General features: G+C 36.1%; 4 protein-coding genes and 1 long non-coding RNA gene across 10 annotated transcripts in view; 2 read left to right on the forward strand and 3 right to left on the reverse strand.

The window, feature by feature from the left end:
* The window catches only part of Dnalig3 (DNA ligase 3), a 36436-nt gene extending 33019 nt beyond the window's left edge, over positions 1-3417 (reverse strand). Inside the window, exon 1 of one of the 2 annotated variants that reach the window (XM_083093186.1) lies at positions 3310-3417. The gene's annotated coding sequence lies outside the window, so the exon portion shown is untranslated. Of the gene's footprint in view, positions 1-2824; positions 2974-3309 lie in introns of those variants that run through there. The other variant, XM_083093185.1, reaches the window with a different exon arrangement.
* A 320-nt stretch (positions 3418-3737) lies between these two features.
* Positions 3738-10110, forward strand: Mys (position-specific antigen beta subunit myospheroid). 2 transcript variants are annotated; one of them, XM_083094231.1, is made up of 10 exons: positions 3738-3915; positions 4405-4585; positions 4723-5014; positions 5094-5322; positions 5412-5496; positions 5654-6301; positions 6461-6772; positions 7100-7300; positions 7422-7925; positions 8243-10110. In XM_083094231.1, the coding sequence occupies exons 2-10, from the start codon at positions 4406-4408 to the stop codon at positions 8306-8308; spliced, it is 2517 nt and encodes an 838-aa protein (XP_082950357.1). In that variant the 5' UTR covers positions 3738-3915; position 4405; the 3' UTR covers positions 8309-10110. The 2 variants fall into 2 exon arrangements, with proteins under 2 accessions (XP_082950357.1, XP_082950356.1); XM_083094230.1 differs by lacking the exon at positions 3738-3915 and adding an exon at positions 3926-4144.
* Positions 4675-14514, reverse strand: LOC145968628 (uncharacterized). 3 transcript variants are annotated; one of them, XR_014437802.1, is made up of 5 exons: positions 13639-14514; positions 12590-13558; positions 12297-12449; positions 11773-11900; positions 4675-6390 (listed from the first exon to the last, which is right to left on the reverse strand). It is a non-coding gene; the product is annotated as an uncharacterized LOC145968628 (long non-coding RNA). The 3 variants fall into 3 exon arrangements; XR_014437801.1 differs by lacking the exon at positions 4675-6390 and adding an exon at positions 7995-11607; XR_014437800.1 differs by lacking the exon at positions 4675-6390 and adding an exon at positions 7995-8314 and having other exon boundaries at positions 13639-14511.
* On the forward strand, positions 12354-17703 carry LOC145968622 (uncharacterized). The gene is made up of 6 exons (XM_083094238.1): positions 12354-13405; positions 14970-15086; positions 15337-15415; positions 15533-15698; positions 16063-16200; positions 16442-17703. Exons 1-6 carry the CDS (start codon positions 13089-13091, stop codon positions 16747-16749), a joined length of 1125 nt encoding a protein of 374 aa, XP_082950364.1. The 5' UTR covers positions 12354-13088; the 3' UTR covers positions 16750-17703.
* On the reverse strand, positions 14660-19885 carry LOC145968623 (tRNA methyltransferase 10 homolog A). 2 transcript variants are annotated; one of them, XM_083094240.1, is made up of 6 exons: positions 19667-19884; positions 18938-19247; positions 18718-18864; positions 18551-18656; positions 18147-18340; positions 14660-15094 (listed from the first exon to the last, which is right to left on the reverse strand). In XM_083094240.1, exons 1-6 carry the CDS (start codon positions 19804-19806, stop codon positions 15062-15064), a joined length of 930 nt encoding a protein of 309 aa, XP_082950366.1. In that variant the 5' UTR covers positions 19807-19884; the 3' UTR covers positions 14660-15061. The 2 variants fall into 2 exon arrangements, with proteins under 2 accessions (XP_082950366.1, XP_082950365.1); XM_083094239.1 differs by lacking the exon at positions 14660-15094 and having other exon boundaries at positions 17145-18340; positions 19667-19885.
* Positions 19886-20707: the final 822 nt, after the last annotated feature.

Raw genomic sequence — 20707 nt, forward strand, 5'->3', positions numbered from 1 at the left:
TAAAAATTTTCCCATACAGCACAGACTATTGTTGTTACATTGCAGCAATATTGCAGCAACATCTGTGTTGTATGGATTGCGTTTAAAATATAAAACTTGCATATAAACTTACATATCCCAAGAAAAAAAAGTCCATATAAAATTGGCCACATATAGATTTTGTCAATATCTAATTATGTTTTGCCAAATATAGTCATATATGATATCATATATGAATAAATATTATCAGATCTGAAAATTAAGTACCACTAAGGGTACACTGATAAAATTGTATTCTTAACTTAAGAATATGCCACTTATCTTTAGAATATATACTACTAAAATAGGCGCCAAGAGGATCCTCTTAAGTTAAGAGGAAAATCTTCTAAAGAAATATTCTTAATATACAGAGAAAAATATTTCTTTGGATTTAATAAATTTTGTTGAAGTCAAATAAACTTAATTATTGGTCTAAAAGTTTTTTTCCGCCTAATTTCAAATAATCTGTTTAATATTCTGAATCCCAACAAGGAATCCAGATTATTAAATAAATTATTTTAAATTCAGTTTGAAATTAAACTGATAAACAGTGATGTCAGAAAGAGGATGCGGCTCATGTGCACACAGAGAATCTGTGTGTAAGCAGCGTCCTCTCTTTCGCACCACTGCTAAGGAAAAAAAATATACTTTAGATCTTACGTTAATACAAGTCCTTTATATACATTTCATAATAAATATTGAATACGAGAAAAATTAAGAGTGATGTCGCCGCGTAACGGCAAATGAAGAAACATGTCGCGCACACGAAAATCAAGTTGCGGCGTAGAAGTCGCAAGTTAAGAATATATTCTTATTCATTAAGAATATATTCTTATTTATTAAGAATATTTATTAAGAGGACTTATAAAGAGAGGACTTATAATTAGTTAAATATATAATGCAAGATATAATTTTTAGGAAAAATTATATTTGTCTATATAAAAAAAGGTAAAATCATATATAATTTTAAATGATTATATATAATATCATATATGATTTATATCAAAGCATACATGAAACTAACCTTTGCTTTGGTTTTATACATGCTTAGATATGATATCAATATCTGACTATGTCTGTACAAAATGACGTGAGTTATCTAATATCATTTTTTTTATGATCAGAAATGGTCAGAGATGGACATCATATCTAAGCATATACAAAAACGTATGCTCTGATAAAATCATATGTGATATTATATATAATTATATAAGACTGTATATAATTTTACTTTTTTTTATATAAATAGACGTGGACTTTCTTTTCCCGGGATACGATGAATCATTCCTCTTTTGAGGACCGAGAAGTGCGTGCAACAGTATTTTTTCCAACGTTGTTCACAACTTTGCAAGAAATTTCGATAATGACACGTAAAATTAGCGTTCGCAAAAATTATAATTCCACTCGGAAAAATGGCGCGTTAAGGGGATCCTAAAGTGACTCTTTTACCGATATAACATTATATTTCTTTTGTACCGAAATCTTTTTATTAATTGCACAGAATAGTAAATGCTTCTCCACGATTAAAGTACACACAGAAACAAACCGGGAGCCTCCCGATTTTATGTTAAAAAACAAAAAAAATTGAAAAATTACAATTTTTTTATCGGCTTCTGTAACAATATTTGCTTTGTATGTACAAAATAAGATAGGTCCCCGCTAGATATTGCACGAAGGAATATAAATAAACTTTTAGAAATGAGTTTAGAAGCATAATGAAAAAGATTTCGGTTTAGAAATCGAAATCTTTTTCATTATGCTTCTAAACTCATTTCTAAAAGTTTATTTATATTCCTTCGTGCAATATCTAGCGGGAACCTATCTTATTTTGTACATACAAACTGCAAAACTTTTATATTAAGCAAATATTGTTACGACTTTTTTACGATTTTTCAATTTCTTTTGGTTTTTCAACATAAAATCGGGGGTTCCCGGTTTGTTTCTGTGTGTACTTTAATCGTGGAGAAGCATTTACTATTCTGTGCAATTAATAAAAAGATTTCGATACAAAAAGAAATATAATGTTATATCGGTAAAAGAGTCACTTTAGGATCCCCTTAATTATGAAAGAAACTAAATAAATGGCGTAAAAAACGAAACTCCATTTTCGCGCCATCTATAAGAATAATCGAGAAGCAAATTCAAATATGAGTGTCATGGTAAATAAAAGCTACTTTATCGACAGAGATGTTTCGCGTTTTTCGCTCGCTTTGATTTATGTATTTTTCGAAAAATAATACAATCAATGTTAATATAAAAAATAAAATATAATAATCTTTACTTTAAACGTACATTTCTAAAAATATAGTATAGTATAGTATATTTTTCACATGTATATTTCACTTATATTTTTAAACGTGAATAAAAGTTGCAGTGAGATTTTTTATATATGTACATAAAATTTTATATAATACATAAAACTAATATATATATATATATATATATATATATATATATATATATATATATATATATATATATATACACACACACATGTAAATATATATTTATATACGTAAAGAGAGAGAGAAAGAAACATAAAAATTGACATATAGAAAATAATATAAAATAACATGCTAGCATAAATTCTTTTGCAGACGAATTTTTCGTAAAAAAAGGTGCGAGAAATAAAACTCCCGATAAAGGAATTAAAATACATGTGACGAAACCTAAAGGCAATATTTCTCCCTAGTCGCAAAATATAACCTCGACTGACGTATTCACGTGCAACGGCGCTTCTCGTCAAATATCATCGTCTTGCATTTATTACAAGAGTCTCTGGATGATAAACGATATTAATACTCACCGAAAAATAATGATTTTTATCGCCTGATAAAACGACAAGTTCGTGTACACGCGATTTAATTAAAATTATAAATACTGCACATTTTGTATATATTTTTACACACACGACGAATTTAATATCGATCACGAAACGACTGTTTATTTCTTTGTAGTGGCAGCATTGCGTTCCGATGCCATCTCTCATCTAGTAAATTCTATATATAATTTTCTCTTTTTGTGTAGCATTGATAAAATACGAGAGAAATAGAAAGATCTGCGAGCGCATCCTTATAAAAAAAATACTCCTTCAAAATGTTTTTCTCGCGCTCCCAATATTTTGCACGAAATTCCACAAATTTAATATCGCATAAATAATTAACATTAATAAAATATTTTTGGAATGTGTATTATTATTAATATTTTTATATTAAATATTATAAAACTGTTTCTCAAACATATATAATTCGTTCACTGAAAATATGAAATGTTAAATGAACGAGCGCTTACCTCGCGATAATCGATGTCATTCGCATCTCAAAATGCCAGCTGAAGAACGTTGCAAAAATTGATGAGTTGTCACAAACTGTCACAGCTATCGACACAAGCAGAATACGATTTACAATGATGCAAAAAACGCACTCGAAATTCCGATTTTTTATCACAATGCAAAGTTTCGACGAGTAAAACGAGCGCGCAGTCACTTTGCGTTACATTTCAAAATTCACAGTGCTGTCAACGTGACAGCCCGTAAAATCTAGTTATTTTTCTAGTCATTTTTCGTTTCGACGGTGACGTTAAGCCCCGTTCGCAGAACCAAACTGGACGAGCCAATCCGCGTCGAGAAATGAACGCGCGCGCCGCGTCCAGCCAATCAGGGCCCAGCGAGCTTCGCCCCAATTGGTCGATTACTTTCCCAGCTCTCGTTACGGGAAGGAGACGAACGCGGCGAGATACGAGCACTCCCTCCGGAACGCTTCGTTTGATGGATTACCATTTATGGCGATCCCGAGCGACGAAGGGACAAACATCAACCAAACAATATTTGTAATGCGCTGTAAAACGTAATACGGGAAAACAGAGAAGAACGACGGACACCGTCTCTCGCGCGATTAAGTAAGCCCGCGTCTCGCACGAAGAGAGATATATCTCATCCTTATCGTCCTCCGCTGCTTTAGTCATACGCGAGCGAGTGATGTTGCTCGGCAAATATAAAGATGACGGCATCACCGTCGTATGAATAAGCCGCGGGAGGTGCGCGATTATAAGTGTCGATCGTCTCGCTTATTCGTATCATCTCGATCCGCGACTTCTTTTTTTCCCCCTTCAAAATGGGAGCGAGATCGTACGTATAAATGTATAATTCTAGGTGCGCTATTCCGTCGATCTGTCAAAAATTTTTCTCCATGCGTTCTATGCAAGCTCTTCTTCTCCCTCCTCTAACTTTGTCGCTTTTCTATATCTTGTGCTGCATTGTTAACTCTTTCAGTCCAGTCTCTCAAGTCAGTTCTGGAGAGATTATTTTTTAGTTATTAATTTCTGTGTCTACATGTATAAGGATGTTTGTCTATTGAGAGATTTATTGGCCTGTCTATAATTTTGCAGAATGTTTGGCAGCTCAAGATGGCTCGTTGTATCGGGAATATTAGTAGCAGGCCTGCTGACTTCACTCGCTCAGTCCAATTATCCTCCTCCAGAGAGATTGACCGGCATGAATCCTTGTATCAGTAAACAGACGTGCCATGAATGCATACAGACTCCGCACTGTGCTTGGTGCGCAGCACCGGTAAGTCTATATGAAGTTTTATTTAAAATTCTCTTGCTTTCTCTACTAAACTTATGTGGTAGGAAGAAAAGAGAGTTTTTCTTGACATTTATTTAATATTTGATTAATATTTCTGAATCAAATTTATTTTTGTGCAGAAATTCCCTGAGAAAAGATGCTTCCTTCCGAATATCAATACCAAGATATTCGCGACATGTCCTCTCGATTATACGTGGAATCCTGACAATGTCTTTAGCATGCTGCGACATCGTAACTTGACAAAGGGTAGTGGCGGTGCAGGAGGAGGATATGGCAGTATCGAAGGCTCTTTCTCATCTTCCAATTCATCCTCGTCTCATTTTCACAAGGAAAGTTCGAGCAGCGGTGGAAGTAGAAGGCAGGAGGCCGTACAAATGTGGCCACAAGAGGTCGATCTGAAACTTAGAATAAGTAAGTTATTATTATTAAATAAAGATAAAACTCTGTTTGTGAATTTTCATGTTACTTGTATAATGAAAATTCATTTCAGACGAAGCTTATAGAATGTCCTTTGCTTACTCCCAAGCGGAGGATTATCCCGTTGATCTTTATTACCTTATGGATTTGAGTAAATCCATGGAGGACGATAAGAAGAAACTATCCGACTTGGGCCAATTGTTGGTCGAGAGTATGAGTAAAATTACGAGCAACTTTCGTTTAGGTTTTGGTAGCTTTGTAGACAAGGTAGTGATGCCATATGTCAATACTGTGCCAAAATCGTAAGTTGCGAGATAAGCCAAACAAAGTATACCTGTTACCTATCGTGTGTATTGTGTGTCAATATTCATTGGCTTATCTTTGATTTTAGTCTTATCGAACCATGCGACGGTTGTGCAGCGCCTTACGGATATAAAAACATCATGAGGCTGTCTCAGGATACGAGCAAGTTTGCGGTACAGAAATATCCATAAATATACATAGTTAAATCCGGGATTAATTTTGAAATTGACAAATCTAAATTTTAATTTTAAATTAAAGATAATTAAAAATTCAGTCACCTTATTCTGTTACATGTGGCGGTTTTTTTTAGATAGACATCTTCGTTTACAGGGATTGGTGCGTAATGCGTCTGTGTCCGGCAATCTCGATGCACCGGAGGGCGGTTTTGATGCGATTATGCAAGCAATAGTTTGCCGTAATCAGATAGGCTGGCGCGAGAAGGCACGTCGGTTACTGGTATTCTCGACTGACGCCGGTTTTCATTATGCGGGCGACGGTAAATTGGGTGGTATCATCAAGCCGAATGACGGTTTGTGCCATTTAGATACCAGAGGCACGTACACTCACTCGTCCCTACAGGATTATCCGAGCATTTCACAAATCAATCTAAAAGTAAAGCAAAATGCTATAAATGTTATATGGGCGGTCACCGAGGAACAGATCAATGTTTACAAGAGACTTACAAAGCACGTAGAGGGTTCCTTCGCCGGTAAACTATCAGATGACTCCAGCAATGTCGTGGAACTAATCCGTGAACAATACGACGCTATTTCAAGCTCGGTGGAGATGAAGGACACGGCTAGCAGCGCGATCAAAATCAAATACTTCTCGAGCTGTTTGGGTACTGGACCAGTGGTCGAGACATCGAAATGCGATGGACTAAAAGTTGGCACGAAGGTGGAGTTTATCGCGGAGATTGAAGTCACTAGTTGTCCGGCCAACAGATCGGAATGGAAGCAAAAGTTTGACATTTATCCGGTAAGCTCATGCGTTAGCGCGTTGCACCAGATGAGATTGATCAACTAGAGTCTATGTATATCAAATTTTCTTTATCTTTTAATTTCCATCTGTACATAACATACACATATATTTATATTTTATTTGCTTTCATTATAATCGTATTCTTTTTTTCTTCAGGTTGGTATAAACGAGACTCTCACGGTTAATCTGGAGATGTTGTGCGATTGTGAGTGCGAGCGTCAAGGTAACATGTACGAGGAGAAATCACCCGAGTGCAACGGTGTGGGCACGCTCAAGTGCGGCGTGTGCGAGTGCTACGATGGATTCTTTGGCAAGCGTTGTGAATGCAGCCCGCATCAAGAGCTCACTGGCTTTGACAAGCATTTCCAATCGTGCCGACCCGATAACACTACTCTCGTGGATTGTTCCGGTCGCGGCACATGTGCCTGTGGTCAGTGCGAGTGCGAGGAACGAGAAAACCCGAAGGAGGTATTTTCTTATTTCTCTCGCATGTCGATTTCTATGACGGATATTTTTCTTATCATTTTATCTACGAATTTACAGTTACTTCAGTTTAATGTCAGAAATATGATTAATTTTTATTTTCAAATTAATTTTCATCGTATATTCAATATTTTAAATTACACGAGTTATTCTCAATGATAAAGATATGGTGAAATTAGAAACGCGTGGATAAATAAAATATAAAATAAAATCAAAGTTTTGAAGTAACATGGAAAAAGATTTTGGATGGAAATAAAATTATTCTCTAATTATTTACTAAACATTTGCGAGATCACAAACTCATTCTTGCAGATAATATCGGGACATTTTTGCGAGTGCGATAACTTCTCCTGCGACCGCGATCAGGGTAAGCTCTGCTCCGATCATGGTACTTGCGAATGCGGACAATGCGTCTGTAACGCTGGTTGGACCGGACCGTCTTGTAACTGCAGGTCCTCCAACGACTCCTGTATCGCGCCGGGAACTACGAATGGCGTACTCTGCTCAGGTCACGTAAGTATGCAAGAAAATTATATTGTTTTCCCCCTTCCAAAATAATTTTAAACTCAGAAGAATTTAAATGTCATGAATCATTCGCTAATCTACCCATTCCCTCTTTCTCATTTCTCCTTAGGGTGATTGTATTTGTGGTGAATGCATCTGTCACGAAGAAGGCAATACTCGATATTCTGGTAAACACTGCAACAAGTGTCCGACTTGCCCGAGCCGCTGCGAGGAACTGAAGCCGTGCGTGCAATGCCAGATGTATAATACCGGAAACTACAGCGATCCGGAGGAATGTGCGAAAAACTGCAAGGAATTCGTGCCTGAAAGCGTGGAGACGGTGATCGTCGACGTGGACAACGATGAAGTGCCATGCTTCGGCACGGATGAAGACGACTGCAAATACAATTTCGTGTACTATTACAACGAAACCAACTGCCTGCAAGTGCGCGCTCAGAAAGAACGCGAATGCCCCCCGCAGGTCTATATGCTCGGGATCGTGTTGGGCGTGATCGCGGCGGTAGTCTTAGTCGGTCTGGCACTGCTGCTGCTATGGAAACTGCTGACGACGATACACGACAGACGGGAGTTTGCCCGATTTGAAAAGGAGAGGATGATGGCCAAGTGGGATACGGTACGATTTGGTTATTTCTCATGATATGAATCAGATCAAATCAGATTAATCGAGATTTTAAAATTAAAATTAACAGTAGTTTTTGCAATTTATATTGCTCCAAGTAAATGTGTTAGATACAAAGATATAAATAGTATTTGCGAGAAGTTACATGCATTATTTAAAAGTTATACAAAAAGACTATATAATAAGACACATAATTGAAATATTATATAGTTGAATGTAGAAATATTTTAATCAGATTTATTATGTTAATTATATTATCTTAATTAATTGCCTTAATTAGCCTTAATCTTTTCCTTTTTTTAATTTTGTAGGGAGAGAATCCAATTTATAAGCAAGCCACTTCCACGTTCAAGAATCCAACTTATGCCGGAAAATAACGTGCTCTGAAATGAGAAAAAGAATAACGCAGATTTTTTAAGAAGAAATCGCAGCGACACGACGCGATTTACAGTTTGCGAACGGCGACTGCGCGCTCAGTGCCTCGTCTCGAGGCAAGATCTTGAGTAGCTACGTAAAGAGACGCGTAACTCTAAGCGGCATAACAAGATCTAGATCTAACGTATTTTAGCGTATACATAATTATTTAAAGGTAACTAATATTTAAATACAATATATACTCTATTTTGTTGAGATATTTGTAAAGAACGACTAAAAATACTGCCATATAACATAGACTGCGTTATGGACGCGCGTGCACATGCGTCATTTGTTTACAAAATTGTAACGTTATATTTTATCGCGATCGTGGTTTAAGGAAAACAGGTTAGTTAGGCTAATTTTAATGTTCAAGTGCCTTTTAATGTCACGACCGACGGTATATTTGCAATCGACCCTTAGTTATCTTTGCATTTCTTACGCTATACGTATAGATACGTATAGAGGTACAAAACTAAAGAGGTGTAAACTTAATATGCGATAACATAATTTTGGAATAGATTTAAAGGACATAAGTAATAGGAGGAGAATTCCTATATGATTTATTTTATCGTTTCTCAATGGCCGTATCTTTTATACGCATTAAATATACATTTATTCTTCCGGGTCAGAATTGATTTTTATTATCGCTTGAAAGATAAGGAAAACTATAGATAGATTTCGATACTTTATACTTTCTTTGAAAGCAAACTAGAGTGAGTCATAAGATATATTCGAGCCATTAGTTAACAAAACATTTCATGTGAGATATGAGGAGTAAATATAGTAAATTATATCAGGAATTTTATTAGAATGGCCATATATCTGCAATGACAAGATAAAATAACATCATATATTCTGGATTTGTTCCTGAAATATATCGCGCATATTAAGTTATACATCTTGTGTATAAATAGAAAAAAAAAGCTCTTCCGGATGAAAACGAATAACTCAAAGATCTTATATATATCTTTTAGTGCAATCTATATGAGAGTAATTTCATGCGAAAAAAATTTGAAGATGCATTTATCTGCGATTCTTTTTTCGTGTAATGTAATCATTTTATTGATCGATTAAAGCGCGGTCTTTTTTTATTTTCTTTTCGCGCGATTAAAGAGACTCGAAAGTGTTTATAGGAAATTTGTATAAATGTATAAAGTACTGCCTGCGACCCGGATATAGAAATAAGTTTTATCTCCGTGTTTTTTTAACGGCGCGACGATGATAACTAAACTATTATGTCTCGTATATTATTTCATAAATATATATAATAGATATATATATATATATATTATATATAACCAAAAGAATGTTATATAATCGGTTATTTTTAACGCAAGAGTAGATGAATACGAGGATTTAGAAATATATAAAATATATAAATAATTTGGGGATAATAAACAAGTCACGATTGTACGCGAATCATCTACTTTACTTTTTGATTCGTGAATCTCACGAAGCGCATCGATCCTGAAAAATACATACAACGATGTAATCGTACCGTAAAAGAGGAGATTAAGTGACAACGTGATATCTCGATTCATCATGTTGTTTGTTTCCGAACCGTTTTATCTTTTTTGACAACTTTACAACAGCTGTAACCGCGTCATTATTAATCGCATTATTCTTTTGTTTTGTACTACTCGACTCTAACGTGAGTTGATTATTGTAATCAACATTACTCGTGCGATTGTCCGTAAACTCGATAGGCTGCATGTAGATTATAAGCTCTAGGCGAGGACTAATAAAAACGATGTGTTAGTAAGCGCTGCTATTTCGTTATATCTTGTATCACCCAGAGCGCAGGAGATTTTGTTAAAATCAACGAGAGGAGAGGAAGAAGAGATGCGTGAGCAAAATGGAATTTTCACGAAATGTTGACGATATAATACAATATTATACCGACGTGTATCACGCGATGATGTGTTTACGCATATCATGTTGTCGCATAAATGCATTGATAGGAAAGAGAGAAAGAGAGAGGACATTCTTTCGTTGAATTATTTCGTGTGTCTTCTTTTTTCTACAGATTAGTTAATCTCATTAAATTTCTCATAATGTAATTTCTTCTTTCGAGACTAAATTATGAATTAAATTTTTCGTTAATTTTTTTATTATGCATCAAGACGAATTTAAACAAGCCATTATCGTCTTGAAAAATTCGAAAATATAAAATTAAACGGGAAAGACATTAAAACGAAACGTTAAAAATATTTGAAATTTAAATTGTCTTCATATGACTACACAACAAAAAGAAACGTTCAAGTTTCCTGTTTTTCTCATGTGACTCATTTATTATTTATTCTAGTAAATAAGACATACATATGATTTAAATGCGAGCCATGGATCAAAGCGCAGAGTTTCGGCATTTAACGAATGAAACCGTTACCATCTAACGAATGAAATATTTTTTTTTTTATTTTTGTATATTAGGCTAGTGAAAGAAGGACGAAGGAAAGATTTGAAGGCGTTTTCAAGAAATTTTAGAAAAGAAGCTACACACACGAAGGCTATAAAAGCTTATTTCTAAAGATAAAATAATTTGAAGACAAAATGTTAAAAATAACCGGCTTTTAATGAAGAATTCTATTCTCCAAGGACATCCCACAATGAACATTGTCAAGGACAATGATCAACAATAGAATTGTCAACAATAGATGAAAAAGACCCTTCGGAGCAAAGGGACCATTTCCAAACAAACTTTCCATATTGAAAAGCATGAAAAAATAGCTAGAAAGTGTTCAGAAAAAATTACAACATAGACCGTAAAAAAGGAAATAAAATTTTCAGGAAAATTGCCGTTTCCTCCGTTTCAAGAAAAAGAACGTTAAATCAAAATGCAAACAATATGGTATATAAACGAACCCGAAATGCCACGACATGAATCGAAACTGCTTTCTGCTTATTTTTCCTGCAACTTGACGTCTGCAATTTATTTTGAAAACACGTGAAAAAAAAACGCATTAAAAATTAGAATATTTCGACGCGCGCTGCAGATCTAGTATAATCGATAAACTGGTTTATCAATATTTCGAAACACGTTTCTCAACTATCTTTTACAAACAAGTTTATAATAAAAAGAGCACAGAGCTCGAGAACTGATAACAACGTTCGATCTAGTCTAATAAATAATGTAAAAACGAATGGAAAGAATACTTTCCTGGTAAGGGATTTTGATTCTCGAAGAATCTCGACAAGACAAGGAACTTATCCTGTTAAATTTTTCCACGTATTTTCCAACGATATCTTCGACTTTTTTCGTCTTCCATTGTGTAAACATGTAAACAGTTGCATCGCGTTACAACGCAGTAAATGAAAAAATACGTTGCTTAACTTGGGAATTAATTAATAATGCTAATCGGGAGCCTAATCAATCAAAGCGAACAGCAATGGAAGGAAAAGTGAAAAGAAAGATGACATTACTTACAAAGACTTATTTAAAGACATGCGGGGAGAGAATCTTACGGTCTTCGGCGAGTCCTTTTTCCTAATCCTTAATCCTTTTTTTCAGAACCATTCAACTTTTTCAGTTCCTTACAAACTATAGGCACACCACTACAAAAAAAACAGATGAGGAAAAGCAGTTATAAAAATATCAATATAATTATCATGAAACGACGATTCTCCGATCGGGCAAAAGAACGACAAGATAGAAGAGAGGATCATTGATAAGATATGCATACATTAAGAAGAATTTCTGGAGAGAGATTTCGCGTTCTTATCCCCGTCGTCATCTCGTCTTCATCTTATACATTTGTGCGTATCTCCTTTCAGCGTGACTCGCGTGCGCGTTGCAAGTGTCACGTGTTTGTATACACACGACGCGCGACGATGGGGGTGAGAGTGGGAGGGGAGGTGGGGGAGAGACCGGAGTGGTATACTTGACGCAGAGCGCACGACGCACGTACGCGTATATACATATACATATACATACTGCATGTGTGTGTGTACCTGTGTGTATATGAAATAATACTAGATCACGTATATATCTATATACATCAGTCGGCCTCCATCGCGCGCGCGTCATAGTCAGGTCGTCTAGAACGGCGCATAAAGCGCATCTGGCTCTCTTCGGCCCTCCTGCCGGTAGAATCGTCGAGTTATCTGCAAAAAAGTGCGCGTATTTAGAGAAAAAACAACGCAACGATATACTTTGTACGCGGAGAGTGTATGTGTGTGTGGGTGTATGTGTGCGCGCAGATTTATTGAATGACAGATAGCTAAGCGTTAAGGTGTATACTTACCTACCTGCGTATTCGCGTTACTCGACGGGGGTGTTTCTCGTACAACAGCTGTCCCGAGCTCCGTTTGTCTCTCTCTCTTTTTCTCCTTCCAGTCGCTCAGGTTTTGTTTCTCCCCCTCCTTCTCTCTTACTACCTTCGAGGGCCGCGCGCGGCAGCTGAGGAAGACCCTCGTCGAGACTCTCGTCACATTCGTCGTCGCGTCGAGCTCGCCCTCGGTCGTGTGTGTCCGGCGCTATTAATACACACGGTACGTCTTACGACTTACGACGCGCAGTTGTCGTCCGATCCGCGGGTGGACGGGGAACGTTTTGCCATGTTCGACGAGTAGCATTCGCTACGACTTGCCGATCGTAATCCGGAGGACGAGGAGGACAAGGAGCAGGAGGAGGATCAGCGCGTTGTCGCTGGTACACGCTGGACGACCATCGCCGTCGCCGTCATCAGCATCAGCACCGCCGTCGCCGTCGTCGTCGACGGAGACGATCGACGAGTCCGGATTATGGATCGTGTACTCCCATCGTTGTTCGCGCGCCGGGTCATGGAGTGTCGCGCGTGGAATCTAGTCTCCCGGGTGTATCGACGGGCGACGACGGGTCGCGACGTCGACGACAACCCGGGTCAACCGCAGCCGTCGCCGTCTACGTCGTCCTCGTCGCAGGGAGAGGCATCCTCGCCGCCCGAGCGGGATCCTCGCTACCATCCGTGTAGCAGCGAGACGTGTCGGTATTGCCGCGCCGTGGAGAAGACGTTGCTCTGGGAGGACTTTACCTTCTTCCTCAACATTTACCTGATCATCCTGCTCAGCGTGGTGATCTGGTGAGAAGGCAAACTGCGCGCGCGCGCACGAGATTCCGCTCCATTGTCCCTCTCTCGGGTTCTCTTGATTGTGCCTCCTCGAGCCTCCCTCCGCGACCCCCGCAGATTTCGTGCAAGTCTCCCACGTTCGGGTCGTAGAGTGGGTATAGATACCTAAAAGAAGAGAAAAAAAAACTCTAATAGGATCGAGTTAATCTGCGTAGAAACAAAGGAAGGAAAAAAAGATCGCGCACCTTTCTCGCGTTTTTCGAAGGACTCTGCGATCTCTCTCTCTCTCTCTCTCTCAAACTTGACCGATTGCGTCATAAGCGGCCGCCTTTGTTCCTGGCGTTTCGAGAGGTCCCTTCACCCTCTCTCTTTCTCTTTCTCTTTCTCTATCGCTATCGCGCTTCGCATCTTTTCCATCTCTTGGATATCTTCTCCTCTTAAGCGTGTCCTTAATAAGCGACTCGGTTATTGCGCCACGACCCGCTGTTGCGTCTTTCCGTGTTCGCGCGAATGTTTTGCCCGACGCCGCGCCTCCCGACCCCGACCGTCCGTGACGTCATATCGCCGCTATTACAGCTGTTTTACGTTTCGTGTGCACGGAGAGTAACTTCGCCTTCTAGGTCAAGGCTCCGGAATGGGACGCGCTTGGGGGGATTACATCGCTGAGGCGATGCACATGTGTGCATGTACATATGTATGCGCATATAGATAACACGCGTATTTAATCTCTTTCTATCTATGTGTTGAACGCGCGTCATTATCTTGACTTTTCTATCGATGAAAATCTCGCTGATAAGATCCTCGTGTGTTTGCTTTGGTAATCAGTTGTGTGCGCGCGCGCGCGCGCGCTTTACTTCCGGTGTGCATCGCACGTTGTCCGAATGAAATCCGCGCGCGCACGTGTTCCTTACCTCGCTAAAAATGTCCTTGTACCAGATCGGTGTCGATCCGATGATCTTTAGCTTGTCGAGATTTTGTTTAAGATATACGATCGACATTGATCGTTTTTAATTTCAAATGTCTATTGGTAGATTTATTTTGAATTATTTTGTCTCTGGGATTTTACTTACAATATTTAATTAATTTTTTCAAATTCTTTTTTATATAAATTTTCGAGAAAATTCAAAATATATATATTTTTTATTTTATTGTAAAATATATATTAATATTATAATAGTATAAAATATAAATATATTATTATAAAATATATATAATATAAATATAAATATATACTATATATTTATATTTATAAAATATAAATATATTTATATTTATAAATACACACAAACACACACATTCACTCACACACATATATATACATATATATATATCTACATAAAAATACTTTAAATAAGGCTTCTCTCTTTTTCCTTCTTTTTATCCTCATCGACGCATTTCTATTCAAATCTACCCAACGATATTTCTTCCGGTTTTCTTCCGGTCTAGTTGAAAATCAAATTGGCTTTTGCGGAAGAGATTGATATGTTTTTTCCTTCTTTATAAATTTCGAAAATTTTCTCTGAAGTTTTTTTACAAAGAAATAATCTCGAAATTTATGGTTGTATCCTATTTACAGGATTTACGGTATGCTTGGAGTACCGACATCGCGGATACCCTTCAAAATTCTCATTGTTTATCTTATTGTACAATTAATGGTCGCCTTCAAATTCATGGATATCCTGGCTCCAACAGAGTAAGTTGCTAAAAAGAACATTTGCAAATTAAAGAAGCACACAAGTATACTTCTCTTATTTTAAATAATTCGTATCGCTAATAGATCGCATTATTACTTATTTTACAATCAATTTTATTATATATCCTTATACTAATTGTATAAAAATTATTAGTAAAAATCGCTAAAAAATAACTCCATTTTTCTCTTTGCATAACGATCGATGACGATAAATAAAAATAACAAACTTAATTTTATAAATGCGTTTCAGAGAGCATCAAAGGCTATGCAGTAGACTTCACTGGCTGTGGAGAAGCCTGAGGCAGTTGAGGAGCGAACAACCAGGATTGGTAAATATTGTTTTCCTCAGTATCGATTTTCTTCGATATCGTAAAATAAAGGGAAAGAAAGGAGAATTTTACAAAGGAAAAAGAGATTAAGAATCTTATTTATGATCTCGATTTTAGCATTGCGCCATCGTTTGCCTCGTGGCGTTCGGCCTATGGCTTTTCGGTCATGTCAACCCGTCAACATACTATTCGATATATTGGGGGATCATATTAGGCCCTTTAATTATGCGATTACCCTTGAAACTTTCCGACAAACTGTCGGAATATTTTAAGTCGCACAGAGGTAAGCGGATTTTCTTGAAAGAATAATTTTTCTCAAATTTCCATAAGTTTTTAAACATTAATTTACATAATAATAAGAAACAATGAATCAAAAAACCAAAGAAATTAATTACAAAATTAAAAAAAATAAATTTTTATTAATAGAGAAGTTTAGAAATTTAATTTTTCTATTAATAATTTTCTATTAATTAATTTTTTATTTTTTTTAATATTTTGCATGTAACGAGAAAATTTTGTTAAAAAGTTATGAATCTTCATTATAAATGTAGTCGAATTTCCTCTGTATTTTTTAATACAACATTTTAGTATAATATTTATGATGATGTTCGTTATGCTTATTTCATTTATTATATTGTTTTTTTCAGAATGGGAATGCGACAGTGAGATTGGGGACGAATTTTTACCAGTGGTGACAGAAGCGAATCTTCAGGTGCTAAATCGAGTGGGGGACACGGGTGATCATTCGCCGACCCCGACGAGCGTAGTATCAGATACTCAAAATGGTAAACTGTCATAGACTCATTATTTATATAACTTTAGTATAAAATTCAATTCAACTTGTGTTTTGGATATTAAAAAATATACATGTAAAAGTCCCTTCTAAACATCACTTGTAAAGGAATAATCGATTCCGTGTCATGCTTATTGTTTTACTTATATACGTTATAATTCAAAATAGAATTAATCAAAATTCCTACCTGAAATCAATTTACGTCGACCGTTACATTTCGTCATTGCTTACAGATTCTTTTTACGATGAAGATTTCATAGAGGCTTTCCATGAAAAGATGTTAACTCTGCCCTACTACGGGGAGGGAAGTACCGATGGTGTGGAAATGTCGGAATTGGAGCTCAGCGCTGGCGAGAATGACGCTGAGGGCGAGGACGATATAAAGTTTCAGACGGGCCACTTCGAGAAGAGTTCGTCCTCGTCTTCCGAGGAGGAGGCCTTCGATGCGAAAAAGATAAGCACAGTTAGCAGCGATGAAAGCAACGGTGACAGTGATTTCGAGATAATTGATAAAGAGGAAATAATAAAAATGGAAATGTGATAAAAATTGATTCGTATAAGAAAATAAAATGCTATTTCCGTGTGCATATTAAATTAAAATAAAAATAAAAAAATCCCTAAAGGAGAAAAACCAATCTTTATAATCGGCTGCAAACGTGAAATTAATTTATCGAATGACGATAAATAATAATAATTTTGCTTCTTTTCGAATCGCGATTAAGGATATGACATTAAATCAGATAAGTGAATTTAGTTTTAAGTTACAAATCTCTCGATGTACATTCGCGTGCGTACATACAACGAAAGTGTGAAAATCGAGAGAAAAAGAAAGCGGAAATTTATTTATTTAAATAAATACAGTCGAGCCTTCTTATTCTTCGTTCTCTTTCTGCTTCTTCATCACTTCTCTTTTTTGTTCTACTTCACATTTGTGATTACTTTAAATGAAAAAGCAGTTAAAGTACAAAAAATCTAAAATGTGCAATAGCAAAGGTGACCGAATAAGAAAGATAGAAAGAATAAGAAGGCAGACGTGAAGAATACGAAGACTTGACTGTAGATATGTATGTATGATGCGATACTACAGTATTTAATATCTTGGACGATAAAATAGGCGTATGTACATTTGCAATGTAATAAATATGCACCTGTGTACAAACGTTTTAATCTAAAAAAAATCAGAGTTCACGCTTTTTAACTTAATTGCGATAATTAAGTGATGACGATGCAGCAGTAAGAATGCGAGAGATGAAAACCGATCGATAGAGGCTGCACTCTGAGTAGCGCGAACAAATGTTTTAGATGTAAGGATGTATTATATTGTAACATGTTGCCCGCGAGATGTGTAAAAAAAAAGAAAAAAATGCGCAAGAAGATACTGACGAGACGTTCGTCAAGTCTCAAACGCGTTTTTGTAGCCCGTTTATAATTGGTGTCTGTCGTTTTGGTCTTGTCTACGCATCTCTAACTTTGAAAATACACGATACTGAAAGTATATTGTTGTCATTGTGTGTGTGCATATTGAGCTTCTCCCTCGCGTGCAGTCAACTATACATTTTCTTAGTAGTTTTAAAAACAGAACGACAGGAAAAATCTTCCTATTTCTATATATTTGTGAAAACAATAAAAATAAAAACAATTAGCATTAAAATAGACATTTTAATTTACAAAAATATATTTGATAAAAAATATACTTTAAATATTTATAATTTGATTTCTCTAATATTTGTAGAAACTTATAGTCAAAAATATTTCAAAAAGTCATCGCACTCTTAACTTTGCAAGAGACGAGTTTGACATTAATTACGTTACTATTTGCATTTATATTGCACACAGGTGCTCTTCTAAGACTTTTTTTGATTCTACGTTACTTTCAAGTTTATTATCCTTCTCTTGATTGCAAACGTTATGTATATCAACTGACATTGTATTACTTACATCAATTTGCATTGTATTATTTACATTGACTAGCATTGCACTATTCACATCAACAGACATCGGATCTTGAAGTGATTCGTCTTCTTTGGATTGCACAGGAACGATTGGTTTAGCGTTTTTTCTCTCTGGTAATACCTTTAGAAACGCCTCTTGCCAAGTATTACCCTCCGTGACTCTTAATAGTATCTCGAAAACTGGACAAGTTCAATCATTAACGATATAAATTGCAAGATATAACTCATATATATTACTTGAATTTGATTATAAACAAAATATCTTTTCATAGGATAAATTTTATTTAAAATTTACTTGATATAAAAGTAATTAGAAAAAAATGATGAGACATTTGTATATAAACGATATTATAGTTGATTTAAAAAAATTCAATGTCTCTCAACACTCACCATGGTCAATGGTCAACACCTTCCTCGCCTTCATCTGCAGAAACTTATCCAATGGCAATCGCCCATGCCTGACACCCGCATCTTTCGCTAGCTTGTAGCATATACCCTATATTTCAAACATTCCATACAGAGATTCGCCAAGAGAGACAATGAGTCATAAATCTCACCTTATGCGCGTTATGATCGACAAGGCCGCCTATGATATATACCCATTCGTGATTGAGACGATCTATTACATTTTCCGACTCGCTCGTAAGATACACGATTTTATCATTGGGATAAATGTTTATGTATGATTCGGTGTGAAAGTTCACCTGCAAACCATCGTAACAAATTTAAAATTTGTCAAATTGCTTTCATCCGTATGTATAAAAAACAATCACATACATCCCAGTGTTCGTATCCATTGTGTTTCTCCATATCAGCTCGCGACCTGCCAGTGAAGCTGGTGAGGGAAAATTGCATCGGTGCTATCGCTCTTCTATTTAAGGTATAACACCTCAATATCTGCTTCGTTAACTTGGCAATATCTTTGTCGATCATTAATTCATCGAATGACAAATCGATGGTTACCATCAGCTTGCAGGGACTAATGGCCATGGTGCTTTTCTTCAATAGCTTCCGCGACGGTCCTAGGCTCAAATTATTCGCGCGCGCGTAAGCGCGTTTCTCCCTCGCTTTAGCCCTGTCTCGCAATCTGTATTGATAAATTGTTATGATATGTAATATGTAGTTTATCGGAAAAAGATATCCAGGTAAATATTCCAGATAAATATTCACATATAGTGAGGTTCCATAAATCAATTTTCATGACCTCTACAACATATGTCAAAATCATTGACATTTGTGAAGCCTAATCATATGTGAATATTTACAGTTAGTCATGTTAGTTATGCAAATTTTCTTTTTTATAAGAGACAAATATACAATTAAAAATTATTAAGATGAGGAATTTTACGTAAATTTTTCACAATTGACATAAAAATTGCAAAAATAGAAAATAAAACGTACAAATATATCCTTTTGAGAGATTTATTCTCCGGAAACTCAAAAATATAAAAGAAACGACGACAAATTGTCACAATTTATAAAATTTCGAAACGCGAGATTCCTAACCTCTTTTCATCCTTCTGCTCCAGCCATTTTTTCATCTTCTGCATTTTCTTGAATTGACGCTTGCTCATATTCGACGGCAACTCGGGCGATGTATTCGCAACGACAGTCTTGTTCTCCTCCGTAGAATACTCGTTGTCCATATTTTTGAATAATCGCTAACTCCGACGTGATCACGTACATACATGTGTATAAACATAAATTGGTTAGAAAGTAGAATTGTCCGACGCATGCGCGTTTTCAACACAAGATTCAAGCGTCGAGCGTCTGCGCAGAAAACCATTATCGGTATCATTGCGCAGACTCAGAACGAGTTCGAATCCAGCTAGAAAAATAATTGTATATTATTATATAATTTAATTAATTATGATATTTATCATTAGAAAGATAAAGTTTTAGATTGTGAATTAATAGTGACCGATTTTAACATGCATTGACGTAATAATGTTCTATAATATATTTAATTTAATAATAATAATACTATTATGTATAATATTAATAAATATTAATTTTAGTTAGTATTATATATTAGTATATCTAATCCTTTCTATCTATCGTGTGACTTACCATGCTTATTATTCGTCGTAAGAAGCTGGAATTTAACTCATTTTGATTCCTGCGCAATGGCACCGCGCAGGTATGCGCAATGGATTCTGCGCAGACGCTTGCTGCTGCCATGTAAATTCAAATAATTAGCTCCGTGATGAATTGTTTAATAAATAATCAATTTTAATCAATAAATTAAAATGCTTCTATAATTTAATATTCCGCTCGTGTATATTTTATAGTATATAAAATATTTCGGCAACGTACGACGTAAACAATAGCGTGCTATTGTTTGTATGTCATGGTTTTGCTATCATTTGCTCGGTGGCATTCGAAAATTTCCTCTTTATCTTTGAAAAAATTTTGAAAAAAAAAAGAGAAACGTCTCATGTCTATGATTGGCTGCTTCCTGTTTAGAGAGAGAAAGAGACATAAATGGAGGGTACCCGATTGACCACGTCGCCAATTGGCCAATTCAAAATAGGACTCTCTGATTGG

Source organism: Camponotus vicinus, unplaced genomic scaffold (assembly GCF_025532165.1).
Source record: "Camponotus vicinus isolate PSW18456_S1 unplaced genomic scaffold, iyCamVici1.0 SCAF_3, whole genome shotgun sequence".
In the NCBI taxonomy this organism is placed as follows: Eukaryota; Metazoa; Arthropoda; class Insecta; order Hymenoptera; family Formicidae; genus Camponotus; species Camponotus vicinus.

Coding starts and splice junctions, on each gene's coding strand:
- Mys (XM_083094230.1), top strand. Junction 5,323..5,411: donor GTCAATACTGTGCCAAAATC/GTAAGTTGCGAG, acceptor CTTTGATTTTAG/TCTTATCGAACCATGCGACG. Junction 7,301..7,421: donor GCGTACTCTGCTCAGGTCAC/GTAAGTATGCAA, acceptor ATTTCTCCTTAG/GGTGATTGTATTTGTGGTGA.
- LOC145968623 (XM_083094239.1), bottom strand. CDS start 19,806: ATGGACAACGAGTATTCTACGGAGGAGAACAAGACTGTCGTTGCGAAT. Junction 19,248..19,666: donor GAGCAGAAGGATGAAAAGAG/GTTAGGAATCTC, acceptor TTATCAATACAG/ATTGCGAGACAGGGCTAAAG. Junction 18,657..18,717: donor TCGATCATAACGCGCATAAG/GTGAGATTTATG, acceptor TTTGAAATATAG/GGTATATGCTACAAGCTAGC.
- LOC145968622 (XM_083094238.1), top strand. CDS start 13,089: ATGGATCGTGTACTCCCATCGTTGTTCGCGCGCCGGGTCATGGAGTGT. Junction 15,416..15,532: donor GGAGCGAACAACCAGGATTG/GTAAATATTGTT, acceptor TCTCGATTTTAG/CATTGCGCCATCGTTTGCCT. Junction 15,699..16,062: donor ATATTTTAAGTCGCACAGAG/GTAAGCGGATTT, acceptor TGTTTTTTTCAG/AATGGGAATGCGACAGTGAG.